General features: G+C 40.3%; 1 protein-coding gene across 6 annotated transcripts in view; it reads left to right on the forward strand.

The window, feature by feature from the left end:
* Positions 1–17,317, forward strand: part of LOC138761832 (signal transducer and activator of transcription 1-alpha/beta-like) — a 66,760-nt gene extending 49,443 nt beyond the window's left edge. For 5 of the 6 annotated variants that reach the window (XM_069934641.1, XM_069934635.1, XM_069934636.1 and 2 more), the window contains 3 exons: positions 4,190–4,265; positions 5,787–5,889; positions 15,047–17,317. In XM_069934641.1, coding sequence (XP_069790742.1) covers positions 4,190–4,265; positions 5,787–5,889; positions 15,047–15,100 — 233 coding nt within the window. In that variant the 3' untranslated portion in view covers positions 15,101–17,317. The remainder of the gene's footprint in view (positions 1–4,189; positions 4,266–5,786; positions 5,890–15,046) is intronic. The other variant, XM_069934640.1, reaches the window with a different exon arrangement.
* Positions 17,318–17,525: the final 208 nt, after the last annotated feature.

Genomic DNA, 17,525 nt, shown 5'->3' on the forward strand with positions numbered 1-17,525 from the left:
ATTGGTGTTAAATTGGAAATTTAATCTCATCAATTTAATCCATATATAACCATATAACAATTACAGTACGGAAACAGGCCATCTCGGCCCCTCGAGACCACACCGATTTAAGTGATCTCTAGTCCCAACTGCCTGCTCCCTGCTCATAACCCTCCAATCCCCTCATATCCACTGCACTTATCCAACCTTCTCTTAAGTTACAAAATTGACCCTGCTGCAAACACTCTGCCAGAAGGTCATTCCACTCAGCCACCACTCTGAGTGAAGAAGCTCCCTCTCATGTTACATAAACCTTTGCCCCAACCCTTACCTCATGACCCCTCATTCTCATCTCACCAACCCTCAAGGGGAAGCGCCTATTCCCCTCATAATTTTATATACCTCTATCAAATCCCCCCTCAACCTTCTACACTAACCCAATCTACTCAATCTTTCTTTGTATTCTAGATACTGCAATCCAGGCAACATTTTAGTAAATCCTCTCTGAACCCTCTCTACCTTATTGAAATTCTTCCTATAATTTGGGGACCAGAACTGCACACAGTATTCCAAATTTGGCCTTGCCAATGCCTTGAACAGTCTCTACATCACCTCCAAGCTCCTTTATTCCATGCTTTCATTTATAAAAGCCAGTGTACAAAAAGCCTACTTTATCACCCTATCCACATGAGAAACCACTTTCAAAGAATGATGAACCATTATTCTAAGATCTGTTTCTCTGCATTCTTCACTGTCCTTCCCTTCATTGCAGATGTCCTGTTTTGTTTATTCTTCCTCAAAATGAAGCACTTATTGGTATTAAACTCCATCTGCCATCTTTCAGCCCACTCTTCTAAGCAGTCCAAATCCTTCTGCAGACCCTGAAAACCATCTTCATTATCCACAACTTCCCCCTATTTACCACACCATCATCCAAATCATTAACGTAAATAACAAACAACAAGACCCAACACTGATCCCTGAGGTACACCGCTCGTCACAGGCCTCCATCCTGACAGTTATCCACCATGACTCTCTGGCATCTACATTCTAGCCACCAATGAACCCATCTGACTATCTCAACATTAATACTTAGCTCCTGAGTCTTCCTTACCAACCTTCCATGTGGAATCTTATCGAAGCCTTTACCGAAATCCATATATACATCTACTGCTCTACCCTCATCAACCTTCCTAGTCACCTCCTCAAAAAAAATTCACTAAGATTTGTCAAACATGACCTTCCCCGCACAAACCCGTGTTGGGTGCCCCAATCAGTCCCTTCCTCTCTAGCTACTTATACATATCATCTTTAAGAATACTTTCCATTAGTTTACCAACCATCGACGACAAACTTATTGGCCTATATTTGCTGGGCCTACACCTGGAGCCCCTTTTAAATAGAGGAACCATGTTTGCGACACGTCAATGCTGCGGCACCATGCCTGCCCTCTAGTGACTGTTGAAAATTCACTGTCAGAGCCTCCACTATTTCCTCCCTGACTTCGCTCAAGGCCCTGGGGAAAATCCTGTCAGGACACGGGGACTTATCCACCTTTATATGCCTCAAAAGTTCCAAGAACTCCTCTTTCCTAATCCATACATTTTCCATAATCACTTCTTTTGCTTCACTATTCCGTATCCTTTTCCCTAGTGAATATCGAAGAGAAGAACTCATTCAATATCTCTCCCCACCCCACCTCATTCAGATGTGCACACATTTGTCCACTCTGATTCTCTAAGGGACCAATTTTATCCTTCACTCTCTTGCTATTTACCTATTTGTAAAAACCCTTCGGATTTACTTTCACCCTGTTTGCTATAGCCACTTTGTACCTTCTGTTTGCTATCCTAATTTCTTTCTTAAGCTTTTTACAATCCATGTATTTTCAAACATATTGTTTATACCTTGTTTCTTGTATTTAATGTAGGCCTTCCATTTATCTCAAACCAACTTTTTAATCTCCCTTGAAAACCATGGCTCTCTCGAACTTTTGGCTCTGCAGGAACACAAAAATTCTGCACCCTTAAAATCTCACCTTTTTTCTACCTCCTTCCCATAAAACAAATCAGCCCAAACCCCTCCTTGCAAATCCTTTCTCATTTCATCAAATCTGGCTTTCCCCCACTCAAAAACCTTAATCTTTGGACCAGACCTATCCCTTTCCATAATTATATTGAAACTAATGTACCATGATCACTAGATCTGAAGTGCTCCCCAACACACACCTCAGTCACCTGCCCCATCTCATTCTCCAACAGTAGATCCAACACTGCCCCTTCTCTAGTGGGTACCTCAACGTATTGCTGCAAAATCTATCCTGCACACATTTTACAAATTCTAATCCATCCAACCCCTTCACAGAATGCATTTCCCAATCTATATTAGGAAAATTAAATTCCCCCACTAACACAACCCTAAGCTTATTAGAAATCTCAGCCATTTCCTTACACATTTGCTCCTCTATTTCTCGCTCCCATTAGGGGGTCTGTAATACACTCCTATAATTGCAACTTCTCCTTTTCCATTTTTTAATTCTACTCATATCTCCTTCCTTGACGAGCCCTCCAATCTATCTTGTATCAGTACCGCTGTAATGTTTTCTCTGACAAGCATTGCCACACCACCCCCTCTTACCACTCAAATTCTATCACCTAATGCAGCAAAATTCCAAATATTTAGCTGCCAGTCACATTCCTCCTACAACCACGTCTCATTAATCGCCACCACCTCATACTGCCAAATGTCTATCCGCACTTTCAGCTCGTCCACCTTCCTTACAATACTCCTAGGATTAAAGTAAATACATTTCAGAGATTTCCAACATCTTACCTTCTGCTTGCCCCCATCTTTATGGACATCTCTATTATTTATTACCATTACCCCCACCCCACCATGGTACTGATCCTTTTCATTCTCGATCACCTGCCTTTCCACCCCCAAACTTTGTCTACAAGCCTTTTCTATTTGCCGACAAACCTTCTCTTTGCTGTTCTCCTTTATGTGGACCCCTACACCCAACCAAACTAGCTTAAAGCCCCCTTAATAGCCCTAGGAAATTCTCCCGACAGGATCCTGGTCCCTCTGGGATTCAGATGGAACCTGTCCATTCGGTTCAGGTCCCACCTCCCCCCAAAAAAAGGTCCCAGTGATCCAAGAACTCAAATCCCTGCCCCTTACTCCACCGCTTCAGCCACACATTCATCCTCCACCTGATACTAACCCTCATTATCGTATGGCACAGGAAGTAATCCAGAGATTTACCCCCATTTTAGCTCTCTATCTAACTCTCTATATTCATTTTTTAAGGACCACTTCACTCTTCCTCCCTTTGTCGTTGGTACCAACATGTACCACAACCTCTGGCTCATTATCCTTCCCCCCCACCCTTAGGATGTCTTGGACACAAAAAGCTACATCCCGGACCCCGGTACCAGGGAGGCAAACCACCAATCGGTTTTCTTTATCTAATCCACAGAATCCCCTATCTATCCTCCTGACCATTGAATCCCCTATAACTATTGCTCTCCTCTTCCTTTCCCTACCCTCTTGAGCTACAGAGGCTGACCTTGTGCCAGAGATACAGCCACTGCTGCCTTCCCCAGCCTGACTGTTTCTCTCCCTCCCCCCACCCCCCCCCCCCCAACAGTACTCAAGGAGGAGTACCTATTGTTGAGTCTCTGTCTCTTCCCTTTCCCTCTCCTAACTAACCCACTGACCCTCCTCCTGTGGGCCTGGTGAGACCACCTGGCATAACTGCTATCTATGATGGCTTTGCTCTCCCTGACCAGAGTGAGGTCATCAAGCTGCAGCTTCAGTCCCCTAACACAGTCCCTGAGACACTGCAGCTCAGCACACCTAGTGCAGATGTTAACGTCCGAGAGGCTAGAAGACTCCAGAACCTCCCACATCTGGCACTGAACAGCAAACTGCTCTCACACTCATCCCTTCTCTCTCTTTCTCTCCCTCACTGTACAAAGAGAAAAAGATGTGACATATATAGTCTTACCTTAATCCAGATATGCTTGACCTTAGCCTCTGCTCACCGAACCCTCTCAAGCCTCGAAGCCCCACTCCTTCACCAGGTTTCTCACTCTTTTGGCCCTTGACCAATTAACCCCATCACTGACCTCGCTCCTCCTCCTCCAAACACTACCTGAGCTCCGGGTCGCCGCCTCCTCTGACTCGCTGCTCATTTCATTTTTCTTAGCTTCTGAGCCTATGGATGTGGATGATGCCAAGATGAGTGGTTACATAAAGACTGAACTAATTTCTGTTTCTGAAGTGTAAGTAACCTTTTAACTGCTTTTTCCTTGCTGTTTTAATGCAGGTCATGAATATATTTGTGCTTTCCTGCAGCGTTTCATTATGTTCTAAATACAAGATACTTGGAATAAAACTCCCTTTTGGAAAGTGGCTGGTGATTGAAATATTATGCTTTTCTTGCATTTTTTAAACAGTAAATTCACAAATACAACTAATTATTGCTAGTACAATTGTATGCACAAAATGTAAAATTCTGCTTATTTTCCCATGTGACCATTTTGTGACAGTGTTCTAAATAACAATATTAACCTCTCATCCTTCAGATCAGGACTGCAAGAGTAGCTATTCTAACATGTTGAGGATTTGCATTGAACACTGTAATCATTCTACTCTTTTTGCTCACTGATTAAAGTGATAAGAGTGCAAGTGCTGCTACATCTGGAGAAGGAAATAAGCCACTGACCATTATCAGAATGGGAAGTAGTAAGCCAAGGACCAAGGGAGAGATCTAACTGGGAAAGGGAATTATGGTCAAAGACACAAAGGAGTAAATGGGATAGGTAAAGAAACAGGCTGGTTTTAGCCATCCAAACAAATGGATGTGTCATCTTGGAATTAACTCAACTTTTGAAGATAAAAGTCAATGGATCCACTTCCTTTTAATATCTGTTTAAAATTCCAGGAGGTCATCACATTCAATGGATTTGCCAGTTCTGGTCTTTTTTTTAAAAATAAAGTCAGTGACCCTATATCTAGACAATTTGCTTACCACAGTTTCTAGTCTCCAGCTGTGAAGTCCATTATTTTGGGATGAGTGGGTAGGCGATGGCTGCTGTAGAAATGAAGGAGTTGTCTTTAAGTGTAGTCTGTGATCCCATGACTATAGATTTCATATTCTGTTGTGATGATGGGGGGGAAGATAAATTACTTACCCAAATAAGTTTTAGCGGGCTGGCTCTAAAATATTGCACCATAATGCAGAAGCTAAAACAATTGTTTGTCACTTCACATGTATATATTGTTAATGTTATTTTGGAAAAGACTCCAGTAGTATTGTTTACATTTTAAACTTGCAGCCCAAATCTAACACAACACCTTCAAACAGGGTTTACAAATATAAATGTTGATCGACTTAAGTACAGCCTCTTGTAGCTTAAATGTAAAGTTTAAAAACAGGATTTAAAATTTCTTTAAATACAAGTCTGTCAGGAGGAAAGCCCCCAATTTATCAAGGAACTTCAAAGATACTGAAGATGACAATTTTGTTCAGTGACAAATTAGGAAGATCCCATGGTAGGGAACTTCTGTCAGATTGACTGGCTAACTAATTAAGAGCTATATTAAGGAATGACTTGTATTTTAACTCATTGCACACAAGTTTCCATGAACAGCAAGTTAAGAGCTCCTTGTGTTAAAGCAATGCCTGTTCTTCAAACAAGTAATTTGGCTGGGTGCTGATTTTTAGACTTGTATAGCAATCATAACAAGTGAAACTGTGCTTGCTTAGATATAATAACCATTTACAATATTGTTGTTTCCAGTCATCCTTCAAGACTGCAGTCAACAGAAAATCTTCTACCCATGTCAGTGGAGGATTTTGGTGAATTGACGCGACATTTAAGTTCTTCAGATATTGATACAGTGGTAGGTTTCAGAATCTAAGTGGCTGTTGTTCTTGTGAGTTACACTTGGCAAGAAAAGCAATTTACTGTGCTGTAGTTTGTTCACTGGAAGTATATTAAATTCAACCATTGTAGTAAGACAAAGGCAAAATTTGTACTATGTGGATGCATTATTTAAAACCAGCCTTCAGTTTTTACATTGATCTCAATTCACAATTTATCAAATCTACTGACTGAAAATTAAATGCTGATACAAGACCTTGTAGAATGGATTAAATAGCTACTTTTCTATACAGATTTTGTTTTTGTTCCAGGATTTGTTGAATGCTGTTAACTAGATCATTTGATTTTTTTTAAATCCTCTGGATAGTAGTTTCTGCTCCACCAAATTTTAACTGCTGCAAATCTATTTTATTTTTATGGAACCCATTTTAATATTTTTGCTAACATTACCATCACTTTCATCTTTACCTCTGACTCTAATTATCCTTTCTCTCGTGCACTTGGTTCACTAGTTAAACATCTTTCATATAGGAGTAGACAACTGAACATAGAACATTGCATAACATTGTGGTCTGAAAGGCCCAAATAGAATTAGACTGTTGTGGAGTAAATTTAAGTGTGTTAAATTTAAGTGTGTTTTAAATGTCCCAATTGTATGAGCCTCTACCACCACCCCAGTCATACACTCCAGGCACTCAGCACTTTTTAAAAAAAAACCTCTGTCATCTCCTCCACTCATCTTAAACAGATTTCCTCTTGTATAACCATATAACAATTACAGTACAGAAACAGGCCATCTCGGCCCCTCTAGTCTGCACCGATTTAAGAGAACTCCATTAGTTCCACCTACCCGCTCCCTGTCCATAACCCTCCAATGCACTCATCCAGCCTTCTCTTAAATGACAAAATTGACCCTGCTGCAACCACCTCTTGCGGAAGGTCATTCCACTCAACCACCACTCTGAGTGAAGAAGGTTCCCCTCATGTTACTTTAAACTTTTGCCCCCTAATCCTCAACTTATGACCTCTCGTTCCAATCTCACCTACCCCCAAGGGGAAGAGCTTATTCATATCTACTCTACCAATCCCCCTCAACCTTTATCGCTCCAATGAATAAAGACCCAGTCTACTCAATCTTTCTTTGTATTCTAGATACCACAATCCAGGCAACATTTCAGTAAATCTTCTCTGCACCCTCTCTAACTTATTGATATCCTTCCCCTAATTTGGGGACCAGAACTGCACACGGTATTGCAAATTTTGCCTCACCAACACCTTGAACAGTCTCAACATCACCTCCCAGCACCTATATTCTATGCTTTATTTATAAAGGCCAGCATACCAAAAGCCTTCTTCACCATCCTATCTACATGAGAATCCACTTTTAAAGAATGATGAACCCTTATTCTAAGATCTCTCTGTTCCTCTGTATTCCTCAATGCCCTCCCCTTCACTGCATATGTCCTGTTTTGATTATTCTTCCCAAAATGAAGCACTTAACACTTATCTACATTAAACTCTATCTGCCATCTTTCAGCCCACTCTTCTAAGCAGTCCCCGAAAACCATCTTCACTCTCCACAACTCCCCCTATTTTTGTATCGTCCGCATATTTACTAACCCAATTTACCACTCCATCATCCAAATCATTAATGTAAACGACAAACAACAAGGGACCCAACCCCGATCCCTGAGGCACACTGCTCATCACTGGCCTCCATCCTGACAGATAGTTATCCACCAGGACTCACTGGCATCTATCTTCTAACCACCGATGAACCCATTTGACTATCTCAACATTAATAATACCTAGCGCCTGAACCTTCCTTACCAACCTTCCATGTGGAACCTTATTGAAGGCCTTACTAAAATCCAATTAGACTACATCTACTGCTCTTCCCTCATCAACCTCCTTAATCACCTCCTCAAAAAATTCAACGAGATTTGTCAAACATGACCTCCCCCCTCCCCCACAAGTCCATGATGGGTGTCCCTGCCTCTTTAGATTATTATACATATTATTTCTAAGAATACTTTCCATTAGTTTACCAACCCCTGATGTCAAACTTACTGGCCGATAATTGCTGGGCCTAGATCTGGAGCTCTTTTTAAACAGGGGAACCATGTCATTGTCACCCTAGGAACAGGATGCTACTTGTCCACCCTATCTATGCCTCAATCTTGTATACCTCTCAAGTCATCTCGCATCCTTTGTTGCTCCAAAGAGTAAAGCCCTTGCTCTGTCAATCTGGAATCTACCCGACTGTCAAATAATTGCCCAAATCCATCTTTTTCACACTCTGCAGGACTAAACTAATCTAGCTAATCAGTACGCAATCAATAGTAATGTATTGAACCTCAAAGCTGGGTCATCAATGATGTTCCTTTGATCACAAGATTAGAACAGTGGGTGCTTGTACAAATTCCATTTCCATCTCGTCAGCAGCTGGAGTAGTTCATGACTGCTTGCAGCGAGGCCTAGGTAGCATTCAGGAGTTGGCTATCAAGTGATGTGCATGCTGAATCTGCCTGTTAACAGCCATCTTCCAGAATTTAACCATCAACTCCCATCATTGGATAATATGCTCACTTGAAGAGGGAGGTTTCCTGATGCACAAACTCAGTTGGACTAGCCACAAATGACATGCCATACGGGCAGGTCAGACTGGGTACATTGATACACCTGTACATCTTTCCTCTATCCACAAGGCACAAGGTACTATCCACAAGATACTTTTATCTACTCTGCCAACAAAACTCAAACCCTCCAGAACAAATCAACCCCTATTCGGTACCCCATCAGCCTCCACCCTAAGCATTCAATTTGTCCACAACTGCCTCAATGTGTCTGCAGTCTTTCATCTGCAAAATGCACTATAATTCCCTGCATAGACTGTCCTGAGAACACCTTCAAGTACAGCAAGTGCCTGGAACCACCACGCTGCTGGCTTTTCCTTTTCCCACAAAAAGTTATAAACAATTCATATCTTGGAACTCTTTATACAACATCTCTGTGGTACCTTCGGAATAGCGGTGGTTAAAGGTGAAAGCTCCACTTCAAGGGCAATAAAAGTTGGCCTTGCCAGTCGCACCAAATCTTTAGCCCTCCTCTGCTAGAATTTTTTTTTTTAAAAGAGTTAATTAAAGGTAGACCAATGGGTAAACAGTCAATGACATACAGACAAAAGATGGGAAGGTTCTTAAGACATAGGAGGAGAAATTGGCTATTCAGCCCATCAAGTCTACCCTGCCATTTAATTATGAGCTGATCCACTTTCCTACTCAGCCACACTGCTGGTCCTTCTCTGGTTGATGCCCTGGTTAATCAAGAACCTATCAATCTCTGCCTTGTATATACCCAATGACCTGGCCTTTACCACTGCCTTGTGGCCAAAAATTCCACACTAGCTCAAGAAATTCCTCGATCACTTCAGTGTGAATGATACCACAGTTGGAACATCTAAATCGGTAATATATTAGGAACACAAGGTAAAATGGAATCTGTTTGATAACAAGATACAGAAGAAAACTCGAGAATGTTTGGGGGGGGGGGGTAGAATTAAAGATGGTGTGGTAAGGTAGATAAATTCATGGAAAACATTTTTTTGTTGTTAAGAATATAACAAAGGAACGTGAAGCACTTACTACAGACTGAAGGTGGCCTAGAGAAGAAAAATGTGGTTCTTAAGATTCATAATGAAATTAATATTAAGGAGCTTGGTTTCCCCTCACTGAATAAATATTAGGCCTGAATGATATGCATCACTGAGTGATCGGGAGGAAATGGCAGTGTATTTTACACTTCCATTACAGGCAATGATACTGTTGGAGGGGAAAGAGGACTCTTCCTGTCATTACTTAAAAAGAGAGAAAGGGTAGACAATAAATAGACATCGTTGGCAAACAAAAATACTGGTCAGTATATAGTGCACTAAATACTAATTTTTGTAATCGTATAAATACACCCATTCCCCTACTTATGACCAATGCGACTTACCAGCATCCATACATACGACTGGAAAAAATAAAGAAATGTAAATATAAAAATTACACTCGGTCATGCGCCCACCAGTGCTAACAGCTGTGTGTGTACAATAGTGACCATCAGATGATATCCCAGCATTGTATACATCACAACATCTCTCGGTCACTATTTGGTAAGCGCACATTATTTAATAAAACTAATTAATTTTCATGGTGGATTAAACCATTATTGTATTGAACCTCAAAGAAGATGACATGCAAGAGGAAAAACACATCCCCTGCTGATAGATCTGGCAAGAAGATGAGGAAGACACTTGATTTGGAATTGAAAATGAAGGAGGAAAAAAAAGTTAATGTGGTTGCACGTGGTCCATACTTGTCCCATTCGACAGTCTCCATAATTTTAACGGGCAAAGAAAAAATACAGAAAGCAGAGAAAGGTTCGGCAAGTATGAAGTCTATGATAATAACAAAGCAACAACAAGGCCCCATCCACGAACTAGAAAAGTTGTTGATGCTGTGAATAGAAGATCAAATTCAAAAACATGTACCACTAAACTTACTCACAATTCAGGCAAAGGTTAGAAGTGTTATTGAGACTTTGAAAGAGCGACCAGGAGAGGATTACATCGAGAACTTCACAGCGAGTTACATTAAAAAAAAATACAACTTGCACAAAGTTCAAGTCACTGGTGAAGTAGCAAGTGCTGATGAAGTGCCAAAAAGTTCATTTAAAGTTTGGATCAATTAATCCATAAAGAAGGTTATCTACCTGAGCAAATTTTCAAAGTTGACAAAACAGGACTTTTTGGGAAGTGGATGCTGGAATGAATGTACATCCATAAAGAAGCTAAAACTATGCCAGGATTTAAGGTTCAAGTAACTTGTTACTAGGGAGGAAATGTTGCTGGTTTTAAGCTGAAGCCTTTCCTGATTTACCATTCAGAGAACCTGCGTGCATTCAAAAAACACTAATAAGCATACCTAGCTTGTCAACTACTGATCCAACACCAGATCCTAGATAATTCTGGGCTTTGTTTGAAGACTGGTCTGTAAACTGTTTTATTCCCATTGTTTGGGAATATTGCTTAGAAAATCATATCCCAGGATAGATAAGAGTTGATGTGGAAAGGCTTTTCCCATTGAGAGTAGGAGAGATGGATAAAAGAGGTCATGGATTGAGAGTTGACAGGCAAAGGTTTAGGACTAACACGAGGGGAAACTTCTTCACTCAGAGAGTGTGGAATGGGCTTCTGGGAAAGGTGGTGGAGGCAGGGTCAATTTTGTCATTTAAGAAAGTTGGATAAGTATATGGATGGGAGAGGGATATGGGCAGAGTGGGATTAGAGGAGGGTACTTGGGTCAGTGCTGACTAGAAGGGCCAAATTGGCCTGTTTCCATGCTGTGATTATATCTTTGGCTTGGCTTCGCGGACGAAGATTTATGAAGGGGGTAAAAAGTCCACGTCAGCTGCAGGCTCGTTTGTGGCTGACAAGTCCGATGCGGGACAGGCAGACACGATTGCAGCGGTTGCAAGGGAAAATTGGTTGGTTGGGGTTGGGTGTTGGGTTTTTCCTCCTTTGCCTTTTGTCAGTGAGGTGGGCTCTGCGGTCTTCTTCAAAGGAGGTTGCTGCCCGCCAAACTGTGAGGCGCCAAGATGCACGGTTTGAGGCGTTATCAGCCCACTGGCGGTGGTCAATGTGGCAGGCACCAAGAGATTTCTTTAGGCAGTCCTTGTACCTTTTCTTTGGTGCACCTCTGTCACTGTGGCCAGTGGAGAGCTCGCCATATAACACGATCTTGGGAAGGCGATGGTCCTCCATTCTGGAGACGTGACCCATCCAGCGCAGCTGGATCTTCAGCAGCGTGGACTCGATGCTGTCGACCTCTGCCATCTCGAGTACTTCGACGTTAGGGGTGTAAGCGCTCCAATGGATGTTGAGGATGGAGCGGAGACAACGCTGGTGGAAGCGTTCTAGGAGCCGTAGGTGGTGCCGGTAGAGGACCCATGATTCGGAGCCAAACAGGAGTGTGGGTATGACAACGGCTCTGTATACGCTTATCTTTGTGAGGTTTTTCAGTTGGTTGTTTTTCCAAACTCTTTTTCCAGACTCTTATATAGTTATAAGACATCCCTCTTATCTGGATGACCTTCATCCTGATGTTAAAGTGATATATTTGTCACTGAACACAGCTTCTATCATTCAAATGATGGAGCTTATTACCTTCAATCAACATTTGAGCAAGCCATAGCAATAATGGCAAAGTGTCGTCGTGCAATTTTGGAAATGCTACAATGCATCAAGAATATTGGAGAATGTGACTAAAATATGCATGAATGGAATTTGGAAAAATGTCTTAAACACTGCGTTCACACATTTTAAAGGCTTTGCTAAAGAGGATACGTTTGAGGAAATTAGAAAATTGTAAAAACTTGAATTAGAAGTCGAAGTGGAAGATTATGGAAGAGTTATTAGATTTTGAATTGAAGGAATTGACCAACAAAGTTAATTGAAATACAGGTGGAAGAAGAGTTGCGGAGGAGGAAAGATGAAGAGAAGGACCTACAGAAGATGTTCACTGTAAAGGGGTTGGCAGATGTTTTTTCACAAGTGAAAAAAAGTCCTTGCTGATTTGTAAAGCATGAACCAGAATGTCAAAAGATACGCCAAGGTTGATCGGCATAAATTTTTATGGTCGAATCTACATGGAAAAAAAGAAACAATCCAAACAAATTGAAGCACGTTTTTTACTCCACCATTGATCGTAATTGGAGTTTGAATCCTGCACCATTTGAAAGGAGTTTGTGTGTTTTCCCCATTTCCTCCCACTGTTCAAAAACGTGTAGGTCAATGGGTTGTAATTAGGCAACGTGGGCTGAAATGGCCTGTTACCGTGCTGTATGTCTAAATTTAAAATCCCCCTGCCCCTCAAACCACTGAGATGAAGTATGTGATGACCCACAGCCAAGTACAAATCCTATATTGAATAGGATAAAAGAATGCTAACATATGTTTGACTTGTGTCCATTTTGAGATCCGACTGGTCAATCAGAACAGAACTCAGATGTAAGTCGGGGAATGGCTGTATATTAATTTAGCGATTACACAAGAGGCCTATGTGATCCAAAATAAGGCACTGTGCCAGAAAGTGAAGCATAGTCAATGACAGGCATTTTTGTGACTGAGGTTCATTGCAAATAAAAAAAGCAAGAGCTTTAGCAATCTAGGACTTGGTTTAAATAATTGAAAATTTGCAATTATAACCATATTATAGCATGGAAACAGACTAACTCGGCCCTTCAAGTCCATGCCAGTTCGCTCAAACAACTCTCCCTATCCCCTCCCCGCCTATTCTCTGCCCATAACCCTCCAACCCCCTCTTATCCATGTATATATCCAGCCTCCTCTTAAATAAAAGAACTGACTCTGCCTTAACTGTTTCCTCCAGAAGATTATTCCATTCAGCCACCACTCTCTGAGTGAAGAAGCATCTTGGAGAAGCAAACGGCATTGATTTAATAACTAGAAGAAGGATTAGAACAAAGTTCATTGAAAATTTTACAAACCTAATGGAGGGAAGGGGACTAATTATTGAACAGTAGGTACTTAAGTCATACAGCATGGAAACAACCCCTTTGCTCCATCCAAGTCCACTTCACCACCCATTTGCACAAAATGGAAAGTAATCCTTTAACTTTTCACCATAGACACATCAACTCACCGCACCCCACCGCCCCCATTCTGTGACTCACCTATGCACTAGAGGAATATAGGGGCCATTTAATATACCGTCTTGTACTAAGGGATTGTGGAAGGAAACCAGAGCACCGAGAGAAACCCACTAGTATGGATGATAGGTTCGAAATCACAGACTTCTGAGAACAGAAACTCCACAAGGATAGCACCAGAGATCAGAATCTATTCTGGGACCCTGTTACTGAGGCAGCAACTCTACCTGCTGCAGCACCGTGCCACCATCAGCATTTTAAAAAGTTTTTGTTCTTAAAGGGTCAGAAAAAAGGTGCTAAGGGCCTGCTTCTAAAGAGGTTGCATACCTGGACTAGTAATGCAGAAGACTGGAATAATTAAAATCTCAGCATGGCAATTGTAGTATTTATATTTAGTTAATATAAACTTTTTAAAAAATCTAAATGAAATCAAGCCACCAAATTGTAAGAATAAAATCAGGTTCACAAATGACTGACAAGAAAGGGAACTTATTAACCTAATAAGGTCTGGGTTGTCTGACAGTCTAATGGGGAAAATGTCAATCTCAAATTTGCCCTTTGAAATGGTCTGCTCACTCAGGCCAATTATGGGTTTCCTTGTGCAAGGCAGCTACATCAAATAAATTAAATTAAAGTTGTAAAGTGATTATGCTGGGTAGTAGCACAACTACAGTGTAAAGTTTTTTTGTAAAACTTAGCGTTCTAAACTAAGTTGCTTAATATATAAAAATGGTATGTTTTATTTTTGAACACTTTATTAATTGCTACTCTCTCTCATTTTCACCAGGCATTGTTTTGCAAATTTAAATGTCGTCATTTGTATGTCAAAAATTTGGTAGGAACAAAAACCAGATATTTCCATAATATAAATAGGGCAACATGCAGAAATATTGCTCTTTTCCTTTTCATATATGAAACCTCATCAGGGTATACAGCAAAATGATTTAATTTGATAAGTAGTTTTAGCTTCTTAATACAATCAAATCCACAAACACACTGACTATATATAATTCAAGTATAACCCTATTCATTTGCTTAAATAGTGAACATTGCTTACAAATGCCACTGTTTTCAGGTTGAACTCCTGGGGATTTTAAGCTAGATTTGTAGAAGAATGTTGTCAATAAGGGTTGGCAGTTTCAAATCATCAATTGCTTGTTGTATAGCGGTACTAGGACTTAACCCAGCTATTTCTCATGAAAGTGTAGTTTTCATAACTAATGTTACATTTTGCACCAGTTGGCAACTCAAGAATTCCCTGCTCTTAGACTGCGACGTCTGCCTGGAGATTCAAGTATGATTTGAAGTAGCAGTGTCCATTTAAGTAAATAGGATATAGTCAATGCTAGGAGGAACTAGTAGATTTTTTTTTAAAGTTTTAATGATTTCATTTGAATGTTTAGTTTAAAAATAATGTGTTTTAATGTTTCTGAATATACATACCCTCTTTTTGTTTTGAACAGTTGTGTACACCTACCCACGTTAACCAAGAGAACTCTTCACACCTGTGGATCTAACATTATGACTTGATGCTTGCTACACAAACTCAAAACTTGTATTGCAATGTAAATATTGGTATTTTTCAGCATAAAAGAATAAAGTGACTGTAGAACCTGTAATGTTTTAGTTACAACAACGGCTGTGTCTTAGTCCTAACTATAGACAAGATGCATGCTTAAAATGTAGTCCAATGCCAGTTTCTGTCCGAACTAGTTAATGTTTTTTACAACAGGGAAACTCTGCTCAAAAGCAATTCAACTGTAATGAGGCTCACATTACGCTTCTGGACCACACAAACACTGAGCTTCTGCTCCCTTGCTCCTTTATATCACATTTGAAGATATTTTCTCACATGGAGGCCATCTCACCTGCAGAGCCAAATGCCCATATTGTATTGCACTCCAAATTTCTCAGCATATAATTTGGATGATCCGTCCTCACAAAAGCACAGAAAGCTACTTGCCCTTCTCCATAAGAAATAAAAAGCAATAGAGCAAAGGTCTGTTCCTATTTTTTTTTCTCATCCTGGTGTACAGATGCCAAACGTGATGGAATGCTCCCTCACTGCTTGTCTGCGAACACCTGCTCGGCCAGATTCTTGACGCCCTCCATGCTGGAGGTGATGCAGATGAAGCAGAAGAAATGTCAAGGTCATTTATCTTCAATACACTACAGTGAAAGAGGGCTGTAAAGTTGAAGACAGCTTTTCTCTCAAATGACTCCTCAAATTTCATTCCTCGCATCTCTCATTCTTTTTCCAACAAGTGTGAGATGGTCAGGAACATTTGCAAGTTTGTGAACAGCCCTTAACACATATTCCCTTGCACTAGACTAGAATTTCTGACTTTTTATATGTGTTGGTTCACAAGGAATCTACAACCAGATGAGCCAAGAATTAATTTCCTTCCAGCATTTTTCAGTTACTCAAAGCTTTCTTGAAAGCCACATCATCCATTTGTGGGAACCCATTTGGCCTGAGACTGGTCAAGTTGGTGAAGAAACATCTAGGAAGCTATTGAGCATTTGGACTCCACTGGAACATGTATAAGTTGAAATCCTCAGTTTTCCACCAGAGCAAGAATAATCTTCACCAAAATTTGCATTGTGCTTGTTACCTTAGACCCCAAAGATCTAATGTGAAACCAAAACATCTCCAACTAGGACAGACTACCCAAAGGGTACTGTATCTTAGCAAGAATATATTTGCCAAAGTACAAAATATTGCCGAAGATTTCAAGCATCTGCAAAGTGCTAGAAGCACCAAACAAATCAGGCAACATCTTTAAAAAAAAAGAAATACTCAATTTGAAGCCAGTCTTTCATAACAATTACATAGACACCATTGATTCTAGTCACGAGAAGTTTGGAACAGTTGAAATTTAGAGTTGGGAGTGGATAGAGCAAGGAGGTGCTGAAAGGTCATTTCCTCACTTTAGAAGTGGGGTTTCAGTGTCAGGATAAGACTAAGATTGGGGTGGGAGTAACTGGTTGGAATTCTTTGCCTGAGAAATGTATTCAAGATTGAGAATAAATTATTTTATGACCCCCAAGGATATGAAAGGATACAGGGAACAGATACGAAACTAGAATTTAATGAAGTGTGAACCGATATTGAATGGCAGTGAAACTCCAGGAACTTGCACTGAACCATGCTCCTCTATCTAATCACCAACTCTCCAAGATTTGGTTCCCCAAATCCTCTCCAAAGCTCTCCCTTTAAAACTTGACAAAATATGGAACTAGCTGTATTGTGCCTCTTCACCGGACAGTCTTAAATTACAGCTTGCTGTAGAAATTATTCCAAGATTTTCCACACCAAAGAGCCTTACAGCTTCTATTCCTTGTAAATATTTTTTTTTTAAAGAGGTGATAATTGCTTTTATTTGAAAAATTCAAATGCAATTGCAAATTGGTGACCTGATTTAATTGTCTTCCAGTTTCAAGGTAATTTAATCAATCATACCGTCTAAGAGACTATGGCTCTCCAGAATTTTCAGGACAAGATGATGCACAATTATATAGATTGGATGCTTGATTGGCAACAATGAAAATGGATCAAAAATGCAAGTCATTTTTGATGAGTTATCTGCAGAATGGAAGGAGTTGCCTCTCCTTCCAATAGGCAAAAGTAGTTAAAATTAAATGGGATAATCACTGAATTAAATGGAAAAATGCTTTGTACAAAACATTTAAATACTCTGTAATCAAATACTCATAATAAAGCATACTTAATATTTGTGGTCTATTAATTTTCAGTTATATGGCCAAATTATTCTGTTTCCCTAAATTATCATCCAATATGTTCATGGACAATATGAAACAGTTATTAAAAACCAAAGCTTGCAGGTAAATGGCGTCACAAATTCAACCAACTTAGTGAAACTGAAGGTCAAACATAATGAATCATTTGGTGGTCGACAAGAAAGATCTGCAGATGCTGGG

The sequence above is a fragment of the Narcine bancroftii genome, chromosome 4 (assembly GCF_036971445.1).
Source record: "Narcine bancroftii isolate sNarBan1 chromosome 4, sNarBan1.hap1, whole genome shotgun sequence".
NCBI lineage: Eukaryota > Metazoa > Chordata > Chondrichthyes > Torpediniformes > Narcinidae > Narcine > Narcine bancroftii.